General features: G+C 44.3%; 7 protein-coding genes across 11 annotated transcripts; 3 read left to right on the forward strand and 4 right to left on the reverse strand.

The window, feature by feature from the left end:
* The first annotated feature begins 93 nt into the window (after positions 1–93).
* Positions 94–5,834, forward strand: dmtf1 (cyclin D binding myb-like transcription factor 1). 3 transcript variants are annotated; one of them, XM_067254366.1, is made up of 18 exons: positions 149–221; positions 822–944; positions 1,063–1,161; positions 1,304–1,389; positions 1,989–2,097; positions 2,188–2,264; positions 2,404–2,561; positions 2,667–2,699; positions 2,814–2,923; positions 3,100–3,328; positions 3,461–3,612; positions 3,951–4,130; positions 4,205–4,287; positions 4,373–4,531; positions 4,636–4,845; positions 4,940–5,042; positions 5,121–5,158; positions 5,317–5,834. In XM_067254366.1, exons 2-17 carry the CDS (start codon positions 836–838, stop codon positions 5,153–5,155), a joined length of 1,932 nt encoding a protein of 643 aa, XP_067110467.1. In that variant the 5' UTR covers positions 149–221; positions 822–835; the 3' UTR covers positions 5,156–5,158; positions 5,317–5,834. The 3 variants fall into 3 exon arrangements, with proteins under 3 accessions (XP_067110466.1, XP_067110468.1, XP_067110467.1); XM_067254365.1 differs by having other exon boundaries at positions 94–221; positions 623–944; positions 5,121–5,834; XM_067254367.1 differs by having other exon boundaries at positions 94–221; positions 5,121–5,834.
* A 603-nt stretch (positions 5,835–6,437) lies between these two features.
* tmem243b (transmembrane protein 243, mitochondrial b) lies at positions 6,438–10,125 on the reverse strand. 3 transcript variants are annotated; one of them, XR_010878819.1, is made up of 6 exons: positions 9,587–9,718; positions 7,863–8,085; positions 7,726–7,776; positions 7,525–7,629; positions 7,088–7,413; positions 6,438–6,992 (listed from the first exon to the last, which is right to left on the reverse strand). XR_010878819.1 is itself a non-coding variant. In XM_067254563.1 (5 exons), the coding sequence occupies exons 2-5, from the start codon at positions 7,938–7,940 to the stop codon at positions 7,288–7,290; spliced, it is 360 nt and encodes a 119-aa protein (XP_067110664.1). In that variant the 5' UTR covers positions 7,941–8,085; positions 10,062–10,125; the 3' UTR covers positions 6,438–7,287. The 3 variants fall into 3 exon arrangements, 2 of the variants coding, with proteins under 2 accessions (XP_067110664.1, XP_067110663.1); XM_067254563.1 differs by lacking the exon at positions 9,587–9,718 and adding an exon at positions 10,062–10,125 and having other exon boundaries at positions 6,438–7,413; XM_067254562.1 differs by having other exon boundaries at positions 6,438–7,413.
* A 205-nt stretch (positions 10,126–10,330) lies between these two features.
* On the reverse strand, positions 10,331–11,683 carry meig1 (meiosis/spermiogenesis associated 1). The gene is given in 4 exon segments (XM_067254768.1): positions 10,331–10,714; positions 10,812–10,942; positions 11,592–11,652; positions 11,654–11,683. Coding segments are annotated over 4 exon segments (351 nt in total). The 3' UTR covers positions 10,331–10,585.
* A 324-nt stretch (positions 11,684–12,007) lies between these two features.
* On the forward strand, positions 12,008–16,005 carry dclre1c (DNA cross-link repair 1C, PSO2 homolog (S. cerevisiae)). Its single transcript, XM_067254621.1, has 14 exons — positions 12,008–12,162; positions 12,275–12,326; positions 12,429–12,513; positions 12,599–12,658; positions 12,771–12,826; positions 12,912–13,013; positions 13,105–13,177; positions 13,271–13,411; positions 13,542–13,643; positions 13,763–13,899; positions 14,074–14,128; positions 14,216–14,304; positions 14,453–14,550; positions 14,674–16,005. Exons 1-14 carry the CDS (start codon positions 12,054–12,056, stop codon positions 15,513–15,515), a joined length of 2,001 nt encoding a protein of 666 aa, XP_067110722.1. The 5' UTR covers positions 12,008–12,053; the 3' UTR covers positions 15,516–16,005.
* Positions 16,006–16,162: 157 nt separating this feature from the next.
* hspa14 (heat shock protein 14) lies at positions 16,163–20,553 on the reverse strand. Its single transcript, XM_067254620.1, has 14 exons — positions 20,491–20,553; positions 20,074–20,154; positions 19,846–19,928; positions 19,701–19,749; positions 19,453–19,555; positions 19,234–19,324; positions 19,017–19,121; positions 18,745–18,906; positions 18,456–18,611; positions 18,264–18,366; positions 17,964–18,179; positions 17,719–17,880; positions 16,945–17,012; positions 16,163–16,347 (listed from the first exon to the last, which is right to left on the reverse strand). The coding sequence occupies exons 1-14, from the start codon at positions 20,545–20,547 to the stop codon at positions 16,266–16,268; spliced, it is 1,518 nt and encodes a 505-aa protein (XP_067110721.1). The 5' UTR covers positions 20,548–20,553; the 3' UTR covers positions 16,163–16,265.
* Positions 20,554–20,704: 151 nt separating this feature from the next.
* cdnf (cerebral dopamine neurotrophic factor) lies at positions 20,705–24,519 on the forward strand. Its single transcript, XM_067254706.1, has 4 exons — positions 20,705–20,864; positions 21,168–21,295; positions 21,426–21,567; positions 24,031–24,519. The coding sequence occupies exons 1-4, from the start codon at positions 20,792–20,794 to the stop codon at positions 24,201–24,203; spliced, it is 516 nt and encodes a 171-aa protein (XP_067110807.1). The 5' UTR covers positions 20,705–20,791; the 3' UTR covers positions 24,204–24,519.
* Positions 24,520–24,912: 393 nt separating this feature from the next.
* On the reverse strand, positions 24,913–26,091 carry LOC136960279 (4-galactosyl-N-acetylglucosaminide 3-alpha-L-fucosyltransferase 9-like). The gene has a single exon (XM_067254710.1). It carries the CDS (start codon positions 26,089–26,091, stop codon positions 24,934–24,936), a length of 1,158 nt encoding a protein of 385 aa, XP_067110811.1. The 3' UTR covers positions 24,913–24,933.
* Between the last annotated feature and the right edge of the window lie 651 nt (positions 26,092–26,742).

The raw sequence follows: 26,742 nt of genomic DNA on the forward strand, positions 1-26,742 counted from the left end.
TCTAGATTTAGATTTCATGGTTTTATTGTGTTATAAGTCAGTGTATAAAATAATTCAATCTTATCTTCATTGTCATTTTGATGATTCGTTTTTATGGCCTCCATTATTACCTGCGAAACTAAAGAAAAATCGAATTGGGCAACCCAGGATCCATCGCACAGTCCATCCTGGCATTTGCTTCCATCCTGGTCTCTCCGAAGTGCCCGGACTAAAAACAGGAAGTAAGTAACAAAATCAAACCTAAAAATTCAGTTTCTGTTTGGGGATGGAGGTGCTAAAGGGGCTGCGCTGGGTGAACGAGACGCATAATAAGCACTTTACAGAATAACGACCTTATTTGTCGTTATATTGCAAAGACGCCATAAGCCTTCCCCCGCTGAACTAACATGGCGTCTAAGACTTTTCGTCTTCTTTCATTTAGCTGGCCAGTAAGCTGCCCTGTATGCTAGCAACATGCTAGGCTAGCCCACTACACTGTTATAGCCAGTAACAATAATATATGTGGCGGTGTTCCAACATTTTCTGTTTGGTTGGCTCAAATATGACTTGGTAGCTTGTATTGAAATAGTAGCTTTAATTTAATGCGTGTTCCATTGTCATATCCATATATTTCTTTTAGTAGCTTGGCCATCACATCAACACCTCAGATACCTTCCACTCCAGTCCTGATCCTTCCTAGCTCCACCGTTTCCTTTCCTACTCTGCACTTGTGTGACCTGAACGAAAATTAATCTGAATAATAATCAATAAATATAATACACTCAGTTGAAATTGTGTCATTTACATACCACTATGGGTTAAATAATTAGGCGTCAACTTAGTCCCCAGGTGCAGCATGAGTAGGGAGGAGGAGGAGGAGGAGACAGTGACTCTAGGGACAGTCAACTCTGTTACACTCACCCAGGACAGTGATGGAAGCATCATACTGCACTGCCCATCAAATGGTGGGTCACACGCAATCACACACAGCACAAAATCCAAACGATTTGTTCTCAACAATATAATTGAAGGGGATATCAATCACATCTCTTCCCTGTCACCTTGTGGGTCGTGTGCTCATAGATGACGACTCAGAGCCTATCCAAAAGAGACTACGGCTAACCAATGACGACCAAGATGACACAGACTCACCCCAGCAGTTCTCCGTGGTCACGCTCCCAAGTTAGTCTCTCTTACTCCTCATCAAGGCTTCAGAACTAGATTAAATGCAGAACACACGTTCACAACTAAAACACAACTTATTCCTCAGACAAGTCATTCTGCTCCGTGTGTTGTCACTGCTGACATGTGATGTCGTACACAGTGTCCGAAAACGACGACAGCTTTGAGGTCACGATGACTGCTACGGCTGACGATGACCTCACAGAAGAAGGCGTGGCCCAAATTCAGGTACCTCTTCCAAATCTAACCTCTCCTCCGCCTGGTGCTGGTCTGTACTGGTCTTGGTTGAGAGGTCTGGACAAGTCAATAATGGTCTATATTTGTCTGTGCTGGTCTGGAATGATCTGGACTGATCTATACTTGTCTGTAATGGACTAGAGCAGGGGTGTCAAATCCAGGTCCTCGGGGAACGCTGTCCTGTATGTTTTAGATGTTTCCCTGCTCCAACACACCTGATTCAAATCAATGGGTTAATATCAAGTTCTGTGGAAGCCTGATAACGGCCATTCATTTGAATCAGGTGTGCTGGATCTGGGAAACGTCTAAAACATACAGGACAGCGGCCCCTGAGGACCAGGATTTGACACCCCTGGACTAGAGCAATCTGTGCTGGTCTGAAATTGTCTAAATTGGTTGGTAATGTTCTAGACTGGACTGTGCTGGTCTAGACTGGTTTTAAATGGTGTAGATTGGTCAGTGATGGTCTGTTATAGTCTGGGCTGGTCCACGTTGGTTGGTAATGTTCCGGACTGACAGTCTGTAAATGTCTGGACTGGTACGTGCTGGTATTGACTGGTCTGTAATAACTATCTCCATCTGATGTGTAGATTCTGCAGGATGAAGACCCCTTGTCTCCCGAGAAGAATGATTTTACCTCTCCTGTCAGCCAGGCCTGGTTTACCACCAAGGAAGACAAGGATACACTGGCCAACAAAGGTACACACACCTTCACAAACACATGTGCAGACGTCTCCCAAGCTGTGTCATGTGAGCCAAGGTGCCATGATGTGATTGGTCGTTTTACAGGTCACAAGTGGAAACAGGGCATGTGGTCAAAGGAGGAGATTGATCTTCTCATGAGCAACATCGAGCGCTATCTGAAGGTACTTCTGAAATGCTGAGAGCTGATATTTTCATTCCACACATAAACACATACACAGACGATAGCCCTGGTCCACCATATCAGTACTGTTTGAATCAGAGACCTATCTTTTTTTGTGCGCGTGTGTGTGTGTGTGGCAGGGCCGGGGTATGGAGGACCCCGCTGAGATCATATTTGAGATGTCGAAGGAGGAGAGGAAGGATTTCTACCGCAGTGTGGCCTGGGGACTCAACAGACCGCTGTTTGCTGTGTATCGCCGCGTACTCCGCATGTACGACAACCGCAACCACGTGGGCAAGTAAGTAAATAAGGCTCATCCACACGGATGCACACCATGATTGTCAACACGTTTGTGCTATCGATGTGTATGTGTGATGGCTCCATTGTGTGCTCTTGATTCAAGGTACACCCCTGAAGAGATAGGCAAACTGAAAGAGTGAGTCGTTTTCCTTGTTCTCATCCTTCTTTTGAGTGTGAGATACATATTTTCTCTGGACACTTACAGCTGCTGCAGTGTGTAGTATGTGCGCTGATTAGTGTGTGTGTGTAGACTGAGGAAAAAGTTTGGGAACGACTGGGCCACCATAGGAGCAGCTCTGGGTCGCAGTGCGTCCTCCGTCAAAGACCGCTGCCGACTGATGAAGGACACCTGCAACACAGGTCACACACGCACATGCAAGCTATCTACTCATTCACATTTATTTTTCCAGCCTTATTGAAATAGCACTAGTAGCTTTATTGGTCTGCTGTAGTTCTTGTGATATTCAGGGTTCTGATGGTGTGAAAACGAGGATTTGTGTGTGACTTCGATTCTCTGAATGTGTGTGTGTGTGTAGGGAAGTGGAGCGAGGAGGAGGAGAGGCGCCTGGCCGAGGTGGTGTACGAGCTGGCAGGCGTGACGCCGGGTGTGGCGGTGACGGGGGGCGTGTCCTGGGCCTCGGTGGCAGAGCTGGTGCGCACGCGCTCAGAAAAGCAGTGCCGCTCCAAGTGGCTCAACTACCTCAACTGGAAACACAGCGGGGGGACTGAGTGGACGAAAGACGACGACCTCAGCTTAGTACGCAGGTGTGTGTGTGTGTGTGTGAGACAGGAGAGCCCGCCCTTTTTTTACTGTTACTGATACCCTACATGAATGTTCATAGAAGCTGTATCATTGAGGTGTTTAATCTCTGTGTGTGTGTGTGTGTGTTCATGTAGGATTGCGGAGCTGGAAGTGGATGATGAAAACGAGCTGAACTGGGAGGAGCTGTCCGGTGGGTGGAGCAGTGTCCGCTCTCCGCAGTGGCTCCGGTCCAAGTGGTGGAGCATCAAACGACAAGTGGCCAATCACAAAGAGCTTCCCATAAATGGTAAAAAAAAAAAACATACACAAAAAACGGGCTCATCCATCCCCTTGCGTCCTCATACACTTCCTGCTTATCACCTTCCCTCATGCTGTGGTTCACGACCCTGGTCCTCAGGGCACCCCTGTCCTGCATGTTTTAGATGTTTCCCTGCTCCAACACACCAGATTTGTTATCCAGCTCTGCAGAAGCCTGCTTATGACCATTCATTTGAATCAGGTGTGTTGGAGCAGGGAAACATCTAAAACATGCAGGACAGGGGTGCCCTGAGGACCAGGGTTGGGAACCACTGCCTTAAGGTATCAACAAGCATTAAAGATGGAAGTGTGTGTGTGTGTGTGTAGTATTGTTGAAGGGTCTACAGGAAGTGATGGAGTCTCAGGCGTCTGGAACCGGGACAGCTACCACCACCCCATCCCTTCAGATCCGTGTCACCCGATTGGAGGAGAGCAGTAACTCCGCCCAGAGTCCTGTCACAGCTCTACAGATACCTGTCCAGATCCCCTTGCAGATCACACACCTCTGTGAGTGTGCAACACATTGTGTGTGTGTGTGTTTGTGTGTGTGTGTGTGTTTCACTAACTCTGATTTCTCACAGCCACAGACAGTTCCACTGTTGCCAGTGATACAGAGACGATAACACTCAATACTGGGGCATTGCAGACCTTCGAGATCCTACCTGTGAGTGATACATATACACACACTCACTCACTCACACATACATAATCTTCACTTTTGATGTAAATATTTATCTGGTGTTCCTCAGTCATTCCACCTTCAGCCAACTGGGACTCCAGGGACATACTACCTTCAGACAGCAGCCAATCAGGGACTGCCTCTCAGCCTGTCGACCAATCCCACGGTTACTCTGACAGCCAGCTCCTCCCCCTCGTCACCAGAACACATCATTTTACAAACCCTCTCGGTTAGTGTTTAGTATTGGATACAGAAACTGGCTTTAATATGCATAGGCATGTATTCATACATTATTGGTGTATGTGTGTGCTTATTTGTCTACTTACTTGTTAGGCGGACGGTTTGTGCCCAAGTGACGGCGTCATCATCCAGACAGTCACCTCTGAGCATGCCTCCTCAGAGCCGCTCAGCCAAGCAGAACTGGTTGTGGAGACAGAGAGGCGGGGCGAGGATGAGCAGCTGGCAGACAACCTCTTGGTAGACTCTTCTGGAAATGAACCTGCTGACCCCCAGGAGCCAATAGCAGACGGCCTCACAGAAAAGGTACTCATCCCTATTCCCTCCACCCACACACACACATTGCAAATCCAAGGTTGTATTGTGGATAAAAAATTGTGTGTGTGTGTGTGTCTGGTAGGCACTGGGTTCACCCACAGTCGAGGAGCAAGTGGTGGATGCTGGAATTACAGAGAGCACAGTGCTGATTGTTTCTCCAGCGAATATTAGCAGCACACTGACAGGTACAAACTTACTCTTTCAGTTTCTCCCTCCCTCTCTCTCTCACGCATGCGCTGACTGTGTTCTTCTCTCCGTCGTAGATCCGATCCTGGAGAGCCAGGAGGGTTCTGATTGAAGGGTGAGTGGGACTAACGAGATCCCATCACTAGAACCCAGGACAGTGGGGACCACGGTTCTTGCCAGTGCTTTTTGATTTTCATTGGTTGAGCTTGATGTACAAATCCACAGCTCAATCAAGCTGCCGGCATTTCAATCAGTTCCTGTCTGCGTCCAGAGGGGCCTTATGAGACGTGGTCGGGTGGGATGACCTCATCGCAGACACACAGGAAGTTGACCTGGACGCTCACAGTGCTAATCTCTTGCACTTTGGTCTTTGCACTTTGCGAGTTTAAGAGATGTTGACTACCACAGTAGTGGTCCATTCTTCCTCAGCCAACTCTCCATTTCATCCACACGCGTCACTAAACTGTTATTAGACACTATTTAGTCCAAATGTACTAAAGGCACAAGATGCGTCAATCCCTGCCGATTAAATATCACCGCGTGGTTTAGGAAAAGCTCAAATGTTCCAAGGGATTGGTTGAGTGTGAATGTTCATCCTCATCTGGCTCTGTGTAACACGACAAAGTTCTACTCACATGAATGTATTTTTGTCAAACACGTTCTTTACAAATGTATCTACTTAAACAGGATCTGTCTTTTTCACCCTCTGTATTCGTAGGACCATGCCCATCATTACAATCCTAATATATGTAAATATTTAAGAGCCCTAATTATTTGCCATATCTTTTTTTTCCCGTTCTTTTTTTGTGTTTATTTATTGTGTAATAAATTCTGAAAGCTTTTTGCTCACTTTCATGACTCATCACTTGAAGGAAGCACAATTTTTTAACAAGTGGTAAGAAAGTGAGTGGTGTGAACAGGGGCGGTCTTTCTTACAGACGGTATAGGGCACCACTCAGGGGGGTGCAAAAAGGGCCGGGGCCGGCCCTGAGTGTGAAAGAGGTAACAGCCTAATAACTTCTCTAATTAATAATGAGAAGATACTTTAGCTGGGATTCGTATCAGATACTCACAACAAACAAATATTTGAGAAAGAAGTTGCTGGAGTATTTTGGGTAGACCTCCAGGAGGGAAACTGTTTTCATATATGAAGGTATGGAAAACACCATGTCCAGATACTTGAGGGTTAGAAATTGGAAATATTATTGTATATTGGGTATTGTATAGACATGAACAGGATTAGGACACAGAGGTAGATACATAAACCTGTCTTGTTTATATAATTACACTTTTTTGTGCAAATGAATCTTTGCCACATAATATCCATTTACAATTTACCCTCACCATACTCCACATTCTTGATGATTACAGAACTTAAGGAGCCAGAGTCCAGCTAGGGTACATGATTGTTTATTACATAACATATTACATAAAAAAGCAACAAATGGCTTCAACAATCCTAAGGTCATTACCATGTGCAGACACCACAGGTCAGGAGTCACCCATTGCATAAAAAACATCTCCTTTATTGCTCTAACTGGCTCAACTCTGCTGTCAGCTTGGCATAAATGACTGGTACTTCATCTGAAGTGCTGTAGTTGGCCTATGTGCGTGTGCATGACCGTGTAGACTTACTATATTCACATAATACAAGGTTAGGTTCAACCTTAGTGCAATAATTGGCATTGACATTTTTTTATATTCATGATTTGGATTTAGTCACCTGAAAATAATTTCCTCGGAATTGACACAATCTGGAAATGGAATTTAACCCAACCTTGATGTTGGCTTCGTTGACAGAAAGAGACAGTGATCAGCGAAGTAATGCTGCATATAGTTACCACAGATTCCGGTTGCTTCTTTGTTTTCTGCAGCTGTGTGTGTGACTGAATGTGAGTGGCTACAGTGTGGGAGGTGAGAAGGGAGGAAGCTGCAGGTCCATCCTTCATCTCCTCCTTGCCCTTCCACCTATTCCTCCCCCCAGACCAGGGGTGAGTCAGCTCAGTGTTCCTCGTGTTCACACCACTGCTTGGTAAGCCTCTACCGCACTACATACTTCCGTGTGTGTGTGTGTGTGTGTGCGCGCGCAAGTGTGGGACGACCGTGCCCGCAAACTCCATTTTGGTATGGTAAGACGGCTTGGTACAGCCAAGTCCACTCAGTCAAGTGTCAGTGACGAGTCTCTCTCTTTTGGTCTTGTGGGTGCGTCAAGTGGCTAAGGCATCATCTCCAACACACGGCTCCTTACGTCATCCCTATGTCGTGGAAGTAGAGGTTGGCACAGAGACACAGCAGCACGATGGACGCCAGCATGTAGTAGATCAGGTTCCGGAACTTGGGCTCCAGGTCCCCTTGTCGGTACCAGAATATCTGGGTGAGGGATAGAGGATTTTTTTTATGGTTTGTGAGTTTGAAGACTCAAATGAAATGTTTGGTGAATATTTGTGTGTGTAAGTGTGTGTGTATGGGGGGGTAACTCACCAGCACCATGGCGGAGCCGCAGGCCAGCAGGATACACACGGCAAAGAAAACATTGAGGCCCCGTGGAGGCAGCGAGGGGAACACAAACGAACTGATCACCGTCACCTGGGCAACAGTCGGGTAAAAGTGTCATTAGCACTGGAGGCATGCCGCCGCAACACGACCTTGAGTCTTGACATTTATTGCGTTTGGAATACTTACTAAAACGACCAGCGACGTGAGCACTCCCACCACTAGGTTGATGATTCTATCCTGTAATGAGAATGAGGAAATGATTTTAGAGCCCACATGATGTCGCCCATGTCTGTCTCATAGACAAACACGCGGTCTAGGCTTACCCGGGCTGACGTTTCCCCAAACAGAGGTCGGTTGTCCAGGCCGCTGGTGCCATATGTGCGTGTGGTGAAGTCATCCATGGCCTTGTGGGGGAAAGTGCAGTTTTTAGCAGTGCCACCTCATGGACATAGAGAGGAACTGCATGATAGCCAACACCTCCACAGAGGGTAGGGTCTTTTACACGAGAAGAGACATCGTCAACCAACCCCAAACCACGGTCCTGACCTGCAAAATATGAGAGAAACATTTCAAAACATTGTTCTCATATCCTAAAAGTCCCTCCACGCTGACAATATTCATGCTATATTTGTGTAAGCAGCCTAACAATACAATGTATAGATACATATCCTAAACCTGCCTCTGGCTTTGGGGTCCATGACCGTCATGGAGGAGGTGAGAGGTGGTGGGGGGGTGGGAGGTGAAGGGTAGGGCGGGGCGGGGAAGAGTGAATTGGGATACTTCAGAGGAGCAGAGGTCATGGTAGTTGGGCAGCCCCCATCTAACATCTCTACTTTAGTCAAAAGTTTCATATATCCTCCCTGGAAAGGAGAAATATCTGTTATCATTGAAAATAAACTTGTCTGCCACTGAACTCAAATCATCAGCAATAAGAAAATGAAGAAAAGGGAACAGAGATATTCTTGTCCATGGCCCTGTTGCTTGTTTCCTCTTGTGACAGCTGCAATTTAGGTCATAAGCACACAGCTTGATCCAGCTTTCTCAGCAAAACCTCACAAACGAAACAAGGGCTCTATTATAGTACTTACTGACCTAAAGCAACATTCGATTGTGGCCTTGTGATTCAGTAGGCTTATGCTACTTAAGACAGTTAATAGGGCACACCATCAAATACCTGATACTTGACGATCAATTGTGTTTATAGGTGCTGTCTCAACACAGTACTACTGTCGAGTGTATAGACAGTACTAATCACAAAAAGATGTCAACTCGCAAGCTATACCACTAGAGCTAACTTGATATTCTGCTACACAACATACACCAATAGTAACCTTTTTTTTTATTAGTTTGCTAGCCAACTACGTGCTGATGTGATGAAGCTGTCAGAAAATAAGAGAAAGTTGGCTAGTAGAACCTGGGGAGTATTTGTTATCTGGTGCTAGCTATATTGTCATAGATGATAAGCTATAGCTAGGCTACCCATCTTGGTAGTGCCATTTCAATCAACTAGTAACACAGCTACCTCATAAAGGCAACCCATACTTGTCAAGGAGACAACACATCGTTGCTCGTTGGGAAGATACTTAGATTGGATATTATAGCCACTTTGTTGCGGTCTCTTGGCTAGTGACAGTGACAATGTGATTGGTAGAGTTAGCCCAACCAACACTGTCCCACATTGCACTTCGTTCTGTGTGCTATTAGCTCTAATGGCTAAAGCGTTATCAGCTTGCAAGCTAACACGTAGCTAGGCTAGCTAACCGAAGTAAACAAACGAGTTTTCAAGTAATATAACACTGGATAACATCATTTAATTGAACTATGTACATACATATATGACTAAAATAGTCGCTTCCTATCTTCTTTAGTAGCCTAATAAGGCTAGAGCTAGCTAGGATATTGACAGCTACTAGGACAACTAGCACGTTCTAGCAAGTGTCTATAACTGGACAGTTAGAGCTACAGTCGTACACCGAAGTCCTAAACAACAATTTTTTTACTGGGTACTAGTAAACTTCAAGGAAATGTGTTGTTTGAACTGACTCACCTGTCAGAACATAACGAGCAAAGCCGTATCAGATTGATGCATGAATTATGGTGTTCTTTTACACGTTTTGGAACATTCCAATATAGTACAATGTAGCATTCAGGATGTTGCAGCTTCTGGTTCGTCGTTGTGGTTAATGTGCAGGTAATCAGGTAGCTAGGCTAGCTAGCATTTAAAGGTAATGAACAGGCTCCGCTGTGTGATTATTATTTAGCCGACATAAAGAATACTGCTAGATGAGAAAATCACCCCAAGTAAAACGATGCTATTTTTGTCCCGTTTGTCATAAAAAGTTTACAGTTGTCACACAGCAACGTTTACAGAGAGCTTTAGCTAAAGCGTTCGCTTTAGTAACCTTAGTATGTTTATGAATCCATGTCTAGCTGTCCATAAAAACAGATTCTGTCACTATAACCTCAATAATGTACTACTGTATATCCAAAAGTGAAATGAAAGCTGTTTTGTTTTGGTTTACCTGCTGCTTAAATCCATTCCATTGCGCATCTGAAACCATTACACGTCTCATGAAAGGGGACAGCAATCCAAAAGCACTTATTGCAAATGATTATATACAGAACAAATTGTATGATAGAACAAACATGAATGGCATCCAATCATCTGCTCTGAAAGGCTCAATTTGAGAGCCTGCGGGGTCACACTTTCTGTAATCCCACCCCTCATGCTGCCATCACATGATGGGAGCGTTCCAGTTTATAATCTCCACATTTCAGTAGGCTACTTTATTTTGATTCACAGCAAAACATTGTATGTGATCTGGAAATATCTGTAAAGATCACGTGGTAGCAGACTTTTTTGAAAATCACGACTGTATAAACACGTGATTACTTGTATACTTCACACACTTAGACATCTTCAGCTCAACATAATTTATTCAGTGAACTGAGCTATACAGTTGCAACTACTTGGGCAACTGGCCACAGTCTTATTCACAATTTGAAAAGAAAAAAAAGAAAGAAAAAATTATTGGACACTTGTGACCTAATATGCATAGACCTTCACTTTATGGACTTCTCTGTCTTCACATTCCCTTTTTCTGTTGTAATAATAAAATGTGTTGTCCCGGCGCTGTAGCTTTTTCACAAAGCCAGTCTCAGGCCACCTGTCAATCTAAGTCACAGAGACAAAAACAGAATGAACATACTCCTATTGTAATGCATTCAACTGCCACTGATCATTTTTATCTGCTGATGATGAAGTTGTTTACCAGATCAACTTGCTTTACTTGTTTGTATTCCAGTTCATCTCTGTATCCAGCTTGCTGGAATCTGTACAAGTTTTCCACCTCGTCTGTCCATTGTTTGGCCCTGCTAATGGACTTTGGTGTAGAATTGCCATCTAGATATGCGGTAAAAGACATTATGCTGCATAAAAGGTGTCCACAGATGACCTAATAAGGGGAAATAGTAAGGTTTTTGTTTACTGCAACAATGTAAACATGTACAATTTCTCTCAGTTTTTAGGGATGTATCTTTCCATTTAATATTTATTTCAGTATTTTGTATTGTGCTGTAACAACTACCACAAACAGTTCAATTTCCCTTGATACCCATCAATAAACCAACTCTACTCAAAATGTATTGCTGAGCAGCAACCCTGGAAACACCTCCAATTAACATCTAAAGGTATTCTGGACTGTTGTATGATTGATCTGGTATTTACCTTATCCCGCTGGGTAATTTGGATTTTGGTAGCTAGCTATGTGTAAGCAATATACTGCACTTTTGCAAAGCTGCTTGGCAGCTCAATCAGACAGTCCTACAGCAGTGTAAATTAGACGGCTACAGTAGCTAGGCTACAGTAGGCTACGCTAGCTCATCAGTTCAGGCTGGCTGGCTGGCTGTGGAAAACTTCTCAATTTATTTTGATAGCTGGGGAGCTGATTATTAAATTTGTGAACATTTGCACAAAGCACTACAAATGCCAAACAATTTGCTATATATAATAAGTCTACTCTTGATGCTAAATACTCTGTAATGTAACTTACAGCTGTATCGGACACTGCGAGTCCAAGCTAACAAGTGTTGTTGTTGAAGAGGTCGGTCGCTTCTCTAGTGTTGCCTGGCAACCCAGGGACATTTTTATTTTACCCCAAAGGTGCTCAATGTCTCACTGCTCACTGCACCCAACACAAAACAAATTATTTATTAAAATTATCAAGCATAAGATGGGATGGAAAGCCTATTTATAAGGTTTACACTTAAAAAGAGCAAATAAATAAGAATGGACCATGATAAAAAAGAAAAAAATAAGCACGATAAACCCTCCTAGTCTGTGATGGCGATAGTGAGTCATGTTACTGGGGATTAAGGAAGAAGAAAGAGCGGCTGTCCGTGTTGTATTTCAGTGTACGATGCCAAACCATCCAGCTGTGTCCTGGATGGAGAACGTATCCACAGACTAAGTACTTTCCTTATTTAGTGGTATTAAACCATAAAGTTAGTTCAAAATGAGTTCTTTCCCGGGTCGCATGAAGGAGTATCCCACCATATCGCTGGACCGTTTTGATAAGGAGAATTTACATGCCCGGGCTTATTTTCTATCTCACTGCCATAAAGGTAAAGTCGAATAGATGAGTTAACTCCAGTGTTGAGCTACGGCCATCAATAAACGATATAACATTATAATGTGAAACATTTAACTCAAACTAATTTGAATTGCTCACTGTAGATCACATGAAAGGGCTGAAGGGGCCCCTATTGAAAAGGAAGTTGAAATTTAGGTAAGATTCTAAGTTTTGTGCTTTCTTTAATTTGAGAACTCACCTTGTACGCTACCCTCAGTATAACATAATTTAATTGCTGTCTCTCGCATCTCACCCCAGTCGGACGGCCAAACTGTACTGTTCCTTTGTGACCAGGGAGCTTTTGTTGAACAATCCCAAGTATGACTTTTGGGACGATCGCATTGTAAGCTCACATTCATGATAACAGTACCATCATCAACTATACTTGTTGATCAATAGCTTATAGTATTTAATAATGCTTGTCCTAGATTGCATTAGAACTGGATAGTCCAACTCAAGTGGCCCTAATTGATGAAGCTTCTGGAGAGGTGAGTCAAGTTTGACGGTTAACTTCGACAGAACATTAAAGTAGCCTAGGTTACACAGTTTGTCAAAAACCCAGTCTCTCAAATATAGTGTGACTGTGTCTGTATTGGGCAGAGGGAAGACATTGTGGTGACTCTCCTCCCTGCTGGTCACTGTCCAGGTTCGGTCATGTGAGTACCTCACTTGGAGACAGTTCTGTGTGTGTTTGGTCATCAGGAAGCGACTGAAAAGAAACTCTTTGGACTCTATGGATAGGTTTCTTATCGAGGGCGCTCAAGGCACCGTGCTGTACACAGGAGACTTCAGGCTGGCGGAGGGAGATGTCTCTCGCATAGAACTCCTCCACTCAGGAAACAGGTACTCTGTCTCTGTCTCTCCTACAAACAAGCACACACACAACAACACCTATTTAATATATATATATATATATGTTGTTGTCATTATTCAGAGTCAAAGACATTCAAAGTGTCTATCTAGATTCCACATTCTATGATCCACGCTTCTACAAGATCCCCAGCAGGGTACGTATACTTGGATGTGTGCCATTGAATGCATGATCTTAATATTACTGAAATCACAAATGGAATATAAAAGTGTGTGTATGTGTGGTGTAGGAGGCCTGTCTGAACGGTATCCGGAAGCTGGTGAGCGACTGGATTGGCCGGAGTGCGTACCACAGGGTGTGGCTGAACTGTAAAGCGGCGTACGGATACGAGTACCTGTTCACCAACCTGGGAGAGGAGTTCAACACTCAGGTGAGCTCTCCCTCAAAAACCACCCCTTTAAGAGCGACATGGATGCGAGCTCGGAAATGGATACATGTGTTGGGGTAGAGACCATGAGGGCTAGGGGGTTGTTTATTCAAAGACTATTCTCTTTCCCCAGATTCATGTGAACAGTCTTGCTATGTTCAAGAAGATGCCTGAGATCCTTAGCTATGTAACGACCGAGCGAGCCACACAGATACATGCCTGCAGACATCCAACGGTAACTTTTAGGACCTTGTACAGTACATGCTCCTTTTCTCATCGAACAATTCTTTTTCAGCAAAAAAATGTGCATCTGTTTTAAAGTGTGTGTGTGTGTGTGTGTGTGTGTGTGTGTAGGATGAGGATTTCATACGTGGTAATCGACTGCCATGCGGCTCTGTTGCCCCTGACGGCACCCCGCTGCGTATCATCAGCATCAAACCTTCAACCATGTGGTTTGGGGAACGGAGCCGGAAAACCAACGTCATAGTCAGGTGGTTAGCGCACGCACACACACGTTTAAAATAGATGCAAATCTTTTGCTGAAAAATAATTGTTCAAATGAGAAAAGGAGCATTTACAAAGTACTACAAGTTACCATATGCCATACGTAAGTACATATAATGTATCCACAGTCATTATTTCATGGTTATCTACCTTGTTTCCAGGACAGGGGACAGTTCCTACAGGGCCTGCTTCTCTTTCCATTCATCCTACTCTGAGGTGAGGAAACGTTATAACCAGTAAGGGCTGTCCAACCAGGAACTGGTTTGGGTGCGATCATCTTGCTCATCTCTTGTTTTGTACCAGATCAATGACTTCCTGGCGTATCTGAACCCAGTCAACATATACGCCAGCGTCGTCCCCATTGGTCGAACCCATGCTGAGGTCACGGAGATGTGAGTCGGCCACGTCTTCTCACACAGCTTAGCGTATTAGAGCCGGTTATAGGGTTATTCAGCTATGGGTTTGTGATGGGTAGGATTTAAGGCCAGTTGAGAGATGGTGGTAGTATTTGACTGGTGTGATGGTCTCTTTCCTCTCCAGGTTGAAGCCCATGTGCAGAGACCAGACCATCGTCGCGGAGCTCACCTACAGACCTCTGGGGACCCTGAAACGCACCAGAGCTGTCCGACCGTCCCAAGGTAACAAAGACCGCGCTGACCCTGCCAGTCCTGCAAAGAGGTTCAGTTCATCATTCTGCCATGTCCTTGGTTCTCTGTCCCCCACATCCCCTGCCCTACCCCCCCCCCCCCCCCCCCCCTCAGATGTGGACGATAACGATTGGCTGTTTGATGGGACCGACCTCGTGCCAGTCAGGAAGAAAAGTGTGGCAACAACGCGGGCAGACAAACCCCAGAGCCCCCCCAGCACAGTGCCCCCTGGTGCCCTGGAGGAACACATGCCTCTCTCCATCACAGTGCCTCACTCCACAACCAGAAACTACATAGACTGTACCGAGTCCAACGATGAAGACGAGGATGAGGAGGATGACAAAGAGACTCAGAAGGAGAAAGACAAAGAAGGAACGCTGATTAAGGAAGAGGAGACCAAGGAGGAAGGAGAACAAATATTGGAGGAGGCTGGAAAAGAAAACATAAAGGAGCTGGTATATGAATCTAGCCCTTCCCTCCCACGCTGGGATGAGTTCTTCACTGCAGAGCCACTGACTGACAGTCAGAACAGCCTAACCAGCCAATCCCATTCCTGCTGCCCTATAAGCCCTTCCCACTCAGGCCTCACAGGCTCACAGACCCCAGAGTTGTTTGGTGAAGACGATGACGGCGATGAATCTTCCCAGTCTACAAACCCATCCAGTCAGACCTCTATAGGTGAACATCAAAGCCAAGCTGACACCATACTCCTTGAAAACAGGAGGTGTAGGGGAGACACACACACAGATGGCGTGTCAAGGAGACAAGAGAGTGACAGCGACAACCTCCAATCAGAGCCCAGGGATCTGACAGAGTCTCAGGCGTCATCAGACTTTGACATTCCCTGCACGCCCGAGTCACAGACGCCGTGCCCTGAACAACTAAAGGACCTGTACAAGAAATTGGCTGCAGGGGAGGAAGTGGTCATCAGAAAAGGAAGTGAGGGCTTTCTATGACCCTTGGTTAACTCATAAAATGCAATGGCATAAGCACTGCTGCCTACACCTGTGGGGAATAAGACAAACCAGGGCAGTTAACAAGCATGCCCATCAGATATGGGGTTTCTGTTGAACCTAAATGAAACGGCAAACATCTGTGCTTTCAGTTGACCTTGGTAACATGTGACACAGGTGTATGTATGTATACCATGACGTTGGGGACCTAATCCTATGGAATGAGTTGTCTGGAACAGTCTAAACTACAGATTACCAGATGCAGGTGTATCCTAACCTTCTAACCACACACAAGTCCCAATCTTTCCAGTTCCTCTGCACTATTTTACCCTGCGCACAGCACCACCAGTCAGGCGTAGCTTAAGGTGGTGCACTTCACAGCACCTGCACTCTTTCTCTGAATAAGCTGTTGATTTTGTTTAACCTCAGTACCTCTTTGCTACACCCATAACCTCAACCTCCTTATGAAACGTTAAGTCGGTCTTGTTATAAAACTGCAACTTTGTAAAAAATCTATTCCACGAAATAAATCTTTATTTTTCCTGTATTTATCATGCCTATGAAGTTGTTGTAATGCGCACACAGAACTGAGGGAAATATTTAGTTTCACTCATATAAAAAAAGAAAAAGTATAAATAAGGATGAACACCTTGGATTTTCAGAATGTTTATTAACTGATCATAAAAAGCTTGTTACTTATGCGTGTTAGTGAGTGTGTTCAGGGGGTGGGGGCGATGGGGTGGGCTGGTGACTTCAGGATGCGGCTGCTGCTATGCTGACGGCTTCCGTCTTTCCACTGCTGGGCTCCACACAAGAGATGTGAAGAGAACCGTCCCTGGGGGAGGGGGGGGGAGGTCAGACCCACAAACATTTACTGTATTTTCCGCACTACCGGGCACACTGGATTATAAGGCGCACTGTCAATGAATGGTCTATTTTTGATCTTTTTTCATATCACACCAGACTATAAGGCGCATTAAGCGAAACAAAACAGTCAGATAAGTCCGTCAGTCAAACTGTATTAAACGTGTTCACAATAACTCAACATTGTTCAAACGTTAATGAGCGGATTCACAACAGTCTGATACCGCTAAATCAAACGTTAGCAATTCACAATGTAATATTATGGTGAAGCACAGTATGTATTACTCCGCGACATGGACTACGGTAGCCGTAATGCTGCAAGCGGTGCGGCTTTGTAGTTTACCAAAGTCGTACTAAAACATTTTGACAGACCGCCGTGTACCACACAATCGCTTCAGTATGCACAAACAGAATTAATCCATATATAAAGCGCTCCGGATTATAAGGCGCACTGTTGTTTTTGGAGAAAATTAAAGGCTTTTAAGTGCGCCTTATAGTCCGGAAAATACGGTACATGCTACAGAGACAAATGAGTTAAAAGGTGTTAGGACAGAAACTTGGGCTGTACCTTTTCATGGTTACCACGGTGGCGATCTCGTGACCATCCTCCTTGGGCTCCAGATCTCTCAGAACGATCTGTATGCCGAGAGAAACCCAGGAGTTTGGAACCATGACAACTTCATCAAGCCTTCCTACAAAGTGGATTCTGGCTACACACCGCATGTCTACACATGACATGCACTATACAATAGATGCGTATTCTGAGAAGCAGCCTACATGGATATAACATGTCAAAACACAGAAACACTTTTCTTTCAAACATCCTTTAAACATTTTTACAATAAGTGCAAATTTGCCATAGCTGCGACCACATACATTTTGTAGGCCGAGCGAGCTACGAGCTGCTGGTTAGAGCTAAACACACGATTAGGACCAGAGCCAATTACATGGTTCTGATTAGGCCTATCCAAAATTGGATTTGAGTTTTGAGTGATCCTCCTTCCATGAACTGGGTAGCAGGAGTTCTGCAACAAGGTTTATCCTTTGGAGGTGAGGAACAACTTTGCTATTCTCACATTTACATTTAGTCATTTAGCAGACGCTCTTATCCAGAGCGACTTACAGTAAGTACAGGGACATTCCCCCGAGGCAAGTAGGGTGAAGTGCCTTGCCCAACGTCAGTTGGCATGACCGGGAATCGAGCTGGCAACCTTCGGATTACTAGCCCGATTCCCTCACCACTCAGCCACCTGACTCCACATGCATGTGGTTGAACCTTCACCAGGTTCTGTGTGTGTGTGTGTGTGTGTGTGTGTGTGTGTGTGTGTGTGTGTGTGTGTACCTTTGCTAGTCTCTCAGGCTGGTCAGCAGTTCTCTGATACAGCTCTATGCAGAGGGATGACAGCTGTCCTTGCCCGGTCAAGGTGTGATTGCGTCGCGCAGGGAGGGGCGTGCCGGAGGGGAGGAGCACGTTGAACACTTCCGCTCCTGATTCATCCACTTCCTGTCACGTGATAAAGCAGAGCTTTATCCAACCGCTGATCAGAAGGACACAGGTACTGCGGTGGTTTTGTGTTCACGCGTTACCTTGACTAGTATGTCCCCGGCGCACGCATCCACTGTGACAAACTCGGCCTCGGGGGAGGGGCTATCTCTGCCAACCAATAGGCCCGCCTCTATGGCCGCGCCCACGGCAATGACCTCGTCGGGAGGGGCGGAGCTAAGCTGCTCCACTTCGGGAAACACATCCCGGATCATTTGCTGCAGGCGGGGGATTCTGGCTGAGCCTCCACAGAGAACAACCTGGAATAAAGACACACACAAATGTGGTGATTTATGAAGCAAACCTTGAAGTTAAATTTCCCCTCCCAAGACGCATGCTCTGACCTTGTTGATGTCGCTTGTTGAGAGTCCAACTTGGTCCAGCAGGGTTTTAATTGGCTGAATGCCCTTGTTGAAGAGAGAGGAGCAGAGAAGCTCAAAACGAGCCCTGTGAAAAGGAAACATGTTGACAATTCAGGGTGGACAGGTGTAAAAACAAGAGTTCTGGGTGGGACAGGCCTGTTTATTTGTAGGCACCTGGAGACGTTGCAGTCGAAGTCCATGCCATCGTGAAGCGAGTCGACAAAGCAGTTGGCCGAGCCCAGCGTGGACAGGGAGTGTTTGGCCAAGTCGGCACCATTCATCAGCTTCATCATCGCGCGCGCATTTCCGCTCACGTCCTGTTTGAATGACCTGTTTTCCGTGCCCCATAGGTCGAGAGTTACAGATCAGGGTTGTGTCCAGATGTTTGGGTGGTGCGTGAGTGTGTGTATATCGTTCTCAGAGAGCAATATCATGCCGAGGGGTGTACATAGATGCAGGTTACCGTTTGAACTCGGCAGCCAAGTGCTGGGCCAGGGCTTGCGTGAAGCTCTCCCCCCCGATGCTGTGGTCGGTGAGCGTGTCGAGAACCCGGAACATTCCGCCATTCACCTGCAGCGCCGTCACGCTCAGTGAGGTCCCTCCCAGTTTATACACCAAGACGTGGCTGTGAGGGAACACATGAAGTCCAAGGATGCAAGGTCTGGGCAATTTCCAGAATATTTTGGTGCGTAGGTCCAGAATGTTACGACAATGGTTAAAGTAAATAAACGGTACCTTTTGCCAGAGGGGCATTCTTGTCCGATGTCATAAGCTAGCAGGGCAGCAGCTGGCTCGTGGATCAGCCTCAACACACGGAACCCTGCTGCCTCAGCTGCCTCTCTGAGTCACACACACACACAGTTAGTGCAGTTCCTAATGAGTTATTAGCTGTGAAATTCACTATGCAATGCATCACCCAATCCGAGGTGCTGGAAGCTATGGCTCTGCCTACCTCAAAGCACTTTTCTGAGCTTGTGCAAACTCAAAGGGAACAGTGATGACGGCCTCATTGACGTCTGAGCCCAGGGCTGACTGAGCAGTCTCTAAGGAAACAACAAACACATGAAACCATTATTCTCCCTGAGGTCCAAAAAGCCTGTTGAAATAGTGAACGGAAAGCCTGTTGAAAGATAGAGGAAGAGAATTGTGCATGAATCCACCATTTTGTTACCTTTCATCTTGTGGAAAATGAGTTTGGCCACGTCTTCAGGAGACACATGTTTGGTCTGGTCCCCTGTGATCTCATAAAAGGGCTTCTCTCCACGATTTACCAACTGCCAGGCCAAAAAATAAAGCAAAAACCCCACACATGTTCACATGGAATTATGTATATGCACACACTCATTAAAAGGTTACATTTCACAAAACTGCAAAGACAAGAACAGGGAGATGCCGTTGAGCACAACATCTGATACTCACAGGACATTTACTCTCTGCTTTGTGGGCCTGTGTCTCTGGGTCCCCAAAGCTGCAAGGGGGTGGCAGTAAATGAGATGTAGAGAAGTGCAGTGTATGATGGTGTTTAAAAAAATTAACTGACAAGAACATAGGACACGGTTCTCACTTTCTTCCGAGCACCTGTTTGACTTTGACAACGGTGTTGGTGGCATTACGGATGCGTCCCTGCTTGGCAGCAATGCCTACAATCTAGAAGGGGAATTGTCCTTTACTGAAGAGCGCTGGTTGTGTTTTCAATTTAATAGTAACGTTTGTTAGGTAAATAACGGTAGGACATGTCAGCTGGCCTGATAGACCAACTTCGTTTTCCAGAGACGTTGGTGGAGTCAGTTACCTGCTCAGTGTCCCTGTATGCCACCACTGCTGGAGTGACTCGATCACCGGCATCATTGGCAACAACTTCCGCCCGTCCATCCTTAAGAGATCACAAAAAGACAAATGGATTAACCGACCTAAGGGTAAACCGCCTTGTATTCTTAGGGTACTGTAGGTGGAAAATAAACTGATGACTGCCCGTCTGTTGATAGCTAGCATCAGTTAACTGGAATTTACGCGTTTATCGGCATGATGTAAATGAGCAAGATAGCTAGCTATGCTAGCTCACCGTCTATAGCGTAGCATAGCTGTTAGAGAGCAAGATACCCTAGTTACGTGTTATATGTAATAGGACACTGCAATCGACAGTTTTCAAGTATATCTTTCACAGACTACGATTATAAACAAAACCTTTGTTACAAAAAACAGTTATTACCTTAAAAATAGCAACGCAGGCACATGTGTATCCAAAGTGTACCCCTATCGCTGCCATGCTTACTGAAAACCAACGTAAGAAGTTACTCTCAGTTCAACCAATCAGAGCTATTTCCATAGAATATTGACACCTTATTCAGCCAATTACAGACGTCAGCAAAAATAGGTACCGTGACGTAATTTATGTGGTGAACTCTGCTGAGTTAGTTGTGCGACTCCAGGTGGTAGTAATGGGAAACTGAAGTTCATAAATTACTGTAGTTACTTATTTACAGAGCGATCATATATTATACCATATAGACATGTTTCTCTCCTCGTTCATCGTTCTGCATTGTTTAGGAGCTTTTTCTATTTCCGCTGCCGGCGACTGTGAAGGTGAGATAGTTATACGCATGACAGTGTATTTATAGCTGTGACTGTGAATGCGAGCCAAAGGGACCGCGTTGAAGTTATGAAGCGACCAAGAATAAGCCATTTCTTGACCCATCAAGTTGTTTCAAGTGAGAGATCACCTAGATGAAGATGATCTACTAATTTCTAAGTTAATGAATGTGTGAGCCTTGAAACCTAGCCCCTGCCCAGGAACATACATTTGAAATAAACCATGTATCAATAATACATTTATCACTTGAATTCAGTGTGATTATGTGTTTAACATAACTGTAACTGTTTTTCTAGTGTGTGTTGGTTTTCTGCAGCGCATCTACAAAACCTTGACCTCTGCTCATGCAGAGCTGAGTCCAGCCTTGGTAGAGGAGGAGTTATTGAGGGTCTGTGCTGTTGCCCAGGGGAAGGAGGAGAGACTGGTAAGAGCACGCACACACATAAACACGGTTATATGCCCCATTACAGTGATATGCCCCGTCTTTACAGACAAATATAGCAGCTTTAAGACTGCCCTGACTAAATATTTTGGCTTCCTCTTTGTGTCACAAGTGTTACTACCTGGGAGCCACTAGTGATGCAGCGACACGTGTCACCGGCTCTGTTTCCCGCCCTCTTTCCTCTTATGTACCTGTAGAGAAGATCTGCCAACGGCTTAGCAACACAGATACACAGATCTGCCAGCTGAGATATGGTACACAGATAAAGAGATGTGTGTGTGTTTGGATGTTTGTGTAAATACCTAAACGAATACATTGTTACCTATCAAGGCCCTTTACTACGAAGCAAGTTCAACACGCCCTGTATACATTCTCGTTATCTTGCTTCACTCAGCTTAACAACCACAATCGCGCTAAGCAGTATCGATGGTGTTATCAACTCCTTAAGTCAACCAAGGTTTCCCCAATTTAATCTCTCTGTATGGGTGCCACCAATTTTATGACCGCCACTGTGCACTATAGGCTATGACAAATTAACCCTTGTGCTGCCTTCGGGTCACATGACCCAAAGGTTCATAACGAACCATCGTTGTGTTTACCCAATTTTACCCAATCCACCTTATTCTCAGGGGTCTACTGTAGAAATGATTATGGGTGCAACTTCCGGTAAGTAGCGGAAGTTGCGGTTTGCTATACGTTAGTCCCAGCCACCCGTCAACAGCGATTCTTTCGAAAGTAATTTCAACTACAATTTAACTCAAACTGGTTTGTTTTTAAACATATGTTGTCATTTATATTGTTATTATTATTGTTATAAAATGTAATTGCGGAGCTCTGGTAGGCTACCTTTTGCGCTGTTCGCGGCTGTACTAACCATAGATATATATAAACATGTTTATATATATATCTATGGTACTAACAACCAGACTTAGCTAAATCTGTGGCTTTAACGACAGTGTGTTGAACACACCCACAACAAAAAAGGATTGTTCTTGTGACAAACGGTACAGTTTCCATCGCATCGATGAGGAATACAGTACAAAAGAATGTAGCTGAAAAACCTAGCCTTGAAGAGACCACCCAAAACACTATGAAATTAAATGAGTACACGTATGTGTACTCATTTCATTTTGTGGACAAAAAGCCGACGGAGGAAATCCGCATCCTACTTTTTGTTTGGGCTACGAAAGACCTCCACAGATTTTGTTGCAGTAGCCTACTGCCAGTAAAGGTGGGATGCAAGTGTTCATATAGGAATTTTTGTCGGTTAGTAGTGCCCTGATCCAGCAACACATGAGCACCCAGCCGTTTGTATTTCACCTGACGATGAAACTAAAACCCAGGACCGGTGATGTGGGGCTCTCTGACTATAGGCTCTATATCTGCTTTAAGGTAGACAAGGTTGTGTCCCACCTCCTTTATTAAAACGCGACCAACTTTATTGCTGTGGAGGTAGCTACAGTACTGATCTTATCAGTGATAAGATCAGAGCTTTTCAGGTTATTCATCGATCACCGTCCGTAGCAACAGAGTTAATAAAGTAGCTAAATATGCCAGTGTACGTTATTTGAGGGCCACTTTTTCAGGTCGTCCTCCCATCCCTCGATAATAGAAGGCAGAGGCATGATCAAATTGTCCCGTTTCAGGTGTAACAGGCTGTGTTCCCACATGTTTTATTTCACATCAGAATTAGTTTACCGCAATGAATTTGCGGAACATGTTTTACATTTGTGGAACACGTTTTACATTTGTGGATCGTTCTATACGCATTTGCAATACTTTTGGCCCCGTTTTGAGCCCATGGGGTTGTTATCAAGCTCTGTGGAAGCCGGGTAATGAACATTCATTTGAATCAGGTGATCTCGAACAACCTGTCATTCTGTTCGTGATCAGTGGCGGCTGCTGGTCTTTCAAACAGGGGAAGCTCATTTTCGGGCTACATCATATACATTTTCAGTTCACTGGCTAGTTCACCCCTACGACACTAGCCTAGCCTACTGTATGAATGAATGAACGATCTAGCCAAAAAATATTTAAACCCGAAGGAAATATGGGAATTAGGTTCAACTGAAACAAGGAATGTGATGCATAATTGTATGAAATGTATGATGAAAATTGGCTAGCAATTTCGCCAAGCAAATACCAAGAAATAGGTTGCAGCCGTTTGTCTTTCAACTACAGTTGCAAAATCCGTGATGGGACTGAGCTTGAATGGCTTCGGCGACTTTTTATAGTACAAAATCGCTGTCAATCAAAAGGAGATGCAGTCTTTCGACAGACCCTCCAATCATCACGCGGAAGCCCAGCGTCCAGGCCAGCCCACTCCTCCATTCACCCCCAGAGACGCTGAGCGTCCAGGGCGGGTCATAATCGCAGCATTTATCCAATCCAATTTATATGTCGCTGATTCTGAACAAACTCGTCTTCGATATGAACGTGTTCAAAACGCATTTAAAATGTTAACACAATAGTAAATATTTGACCATGAATTTTTTTGAAATGTTAGGGGAAGCTGAGCTTCCCTTGCAGTCTTAAATAAATCGCCACTGATCGTGATATATCCTCGAGAAGTGAACCACCGTTGTGACACTGAAAATCCTGAAGTTCCTGAGTTAAACCTGAAGTTACCTCGCTAACCCTAAATCCCGCATCGTAGTACAGGGCTTTGGTCTAGGGTCATTCACTTCTCTGTGTTTGATGTGTGTTTTCTCGTGTAGAGCAACAGCTGTGGGACCTGAGCAGCGCTGGTTTGTCAAGGCTGCGTGTTGCTGAGCTGAGGAGAGTTTTGGCGTCCTGGGGAGAGGAATGTCGTGGCTGTCTGGAGAAACATGAATATATCCGTCTTATCCAGGAGAGAGCTCCATTTCACATCCGTTTCACAGAACTGTGACACACACCTAAACACAAACAGTGAAACGGCTCCCAATATTTTCTCAATGGCTAACATCAATACAAAGGATTCAGATAACTGTGCTTTTATCATCAATATTTGGTTAAATCATTATATTTTTCAAAATCATTATATAAACCAGATAAGTCTTTTAAAATGTTAATGTGATAAAAAAAGCTGCTGTTTATTTGGAATAGCTCAAACAGTTGCAATGTGCTGCATGACATTGCTTTGTGATTATAACTTTGAATTGTGATCAACAGATAGATTAACAATGTGAAATGACAATAATAAAGCCCATCCAGTTGTGACTGTTTCTGATGTCAAATGTAACTTTTGTACCTTGGAAATTACCCATAGTAGCTGCACAGCAGGTAACATCATCACATCTGAATTTTCCAGTTATAACTTTGGTCAATATAGGTCTCAACTACAGGCATATAACCACAGTAACCTTCATGTAGCTCTACGGAATAATCTTTTTTTTAAAAGTACGTTATATATAGCAATTATACATACAACAGTCATGATATTGGTCAACAATCCCTATAGCTGCATTCTGTCTGAACTGAATGTTGGAAATCATATATATATATATATATATCATAGCTTTTCTATGATATAAGCATAAATAGCCTAGGCCTTAAGGCAATGCAAACTTACAGTAGTATGTTTATCCCAACATTCAAACCCTTTTGAAAGTGTGCTAAAACCACCGCAAGCAACCTGTTCAGCCCCAGTACCATTGATTCAGATTTTTAATAGCATTGTATCGTTTATTCCGTGAAATGTAATCACATGATCGACATGCATGTTCCCGTCCAAAATACCCGCCCTTAACTTTAAAGTTCTTCCTCCAGCTGTGGTACTTCATGTACTCTACATCGTTCGTGCCGAGGAAAAGCAGCCGATCTGCCAGTTCCTTTTGATTGGGGAAGTCATCCACATGAAGAAAAGATTCAGCTGGAATGAATTTTTCGTAGGCTTGCCTGGATGGGCCCAGAACTACTGGGACTGCTCCTAAACTCATGGCATTGTACAACTTCTCAGTGATGTAGTCTTTGAAGACTGAATTTTCAAAGGACAGGTAAAATTTGCATCCAGAAATGGTTTTTGTATAGTCTTCGTCGTTTACATACTTACCAAAGTGTCGTCCATAGGCCTCTACTTTGACATGGTTACTCAGCTCATTGTAGACCTGAACTCTTCTGAAGGATGGGTGCCAGTTGCTCACAATCCAGCACACCAATTTATCCTTTGTTGGCAGCTCAAAGTGTTTGTCCACACCTGTTACCTCAACTAAGGAACCATAAGGAACAGGCACAGAGGAATCCTGTCGATAATTTGTGGTCAGATTAAAAATGTTGTCAAATTTGGGCCATGGGTTAGAATTGGCTGGTGATTCAGCATTAAACCACACCCATTTCTGGAACCAGGGTCGTGGTTCTTGTGGCATATTGCCCAGATCTCCCTGGATGTCCCGGTGATGAAAGAGGACACCGTGTGCCTTATTATAAAGGCTCTTGTTGTCGGTCAAGTGACAGTCTTGAATGTTGAAATCAGCACATGAGTGAATGTCAAAAGAACTTCCAAATGGCCACATCCAGATCAAGAGAATAGTGTCCGGTTCTGGATTGTCATCTCTGGAGATCACTTGAAAGTTCTGCTTTTCTGCTTTCTGGGAATGTGGTGTGGTTTGATTGGGGACCTTTGTTTGATTCCCCTCTTGATTTTGCATGTCTGGACTGACATTTGTTGACTTGTTTGAAAAGTAGGACAGGATTTTGGGGTTGTTGTACATGTAGAGGAGAACAAGGAAGCACACTGCCACAAGACTGCTAACCAAAGAATGTCGTAGTGCTGTTCCTTTAAAAACTACCATGATCATATCTGTGTGAGATGGAAAATACACTATGAAGGCCATCGATATACATTATAAACAATAAACAGTGTCAATAATAATATTAATAAAAACCCTGGTGTAACTGCTGTAAAGTAATTGATCTAGATTTAATTCATAAGCCTGTGCTGTCAAGACTTATGGACTAATTTTCCATTGAACAGGAAGTAAATAGGCAAATGTAGTATCAACCATTGACGTTCTAAAGTGTCAACTTTTGCATATACTAGGTGTGGATATCAAAACACATTACAAACACTTTCAATCATTTCAAGAGTAAGATGTATGTTGTGATGAAATGGTTCTGTAAGCTCTGTCATTCTCAAATTGTACTATCAACAGTATAATTTTACTTAGTCTATTGGTAGATAGGCATTACAGTATCAAATTAAATTGTATAACTGTACCCCCGCCAAAGATGTCATCAACCTCACCTTACTATGAAAAGGGCTCAAGTAGAAAAACAATGGGTATGTATTCTGTATTCTTCTGTCGCAGGTAATACCATGCAAGAGCGAGTGAATAACATGAGTGAATGAATACATTCAGTCACTTTGGTATAGAGATCAAAATGGGTGTGACTGGCTGTGAGGTGAAAAGGGACATTCTCCCCGAGGCAAGTAGGGTGAAGTGCCTTGC

This window comes from Osmerus mordax, chromosome 17 (genome assembly GCF_038355195.1).
Source record: "Osmerus mordax isolate fOsmMor3 chromosome 17, fOsmMor3.pri, whole genome shotgun sequence".
NCBI lineage: Eukaryota > Metazoa > Chordata > Actinopteri > Osmeriformes > Osmeridae > Osmerus > Osmerus mordax.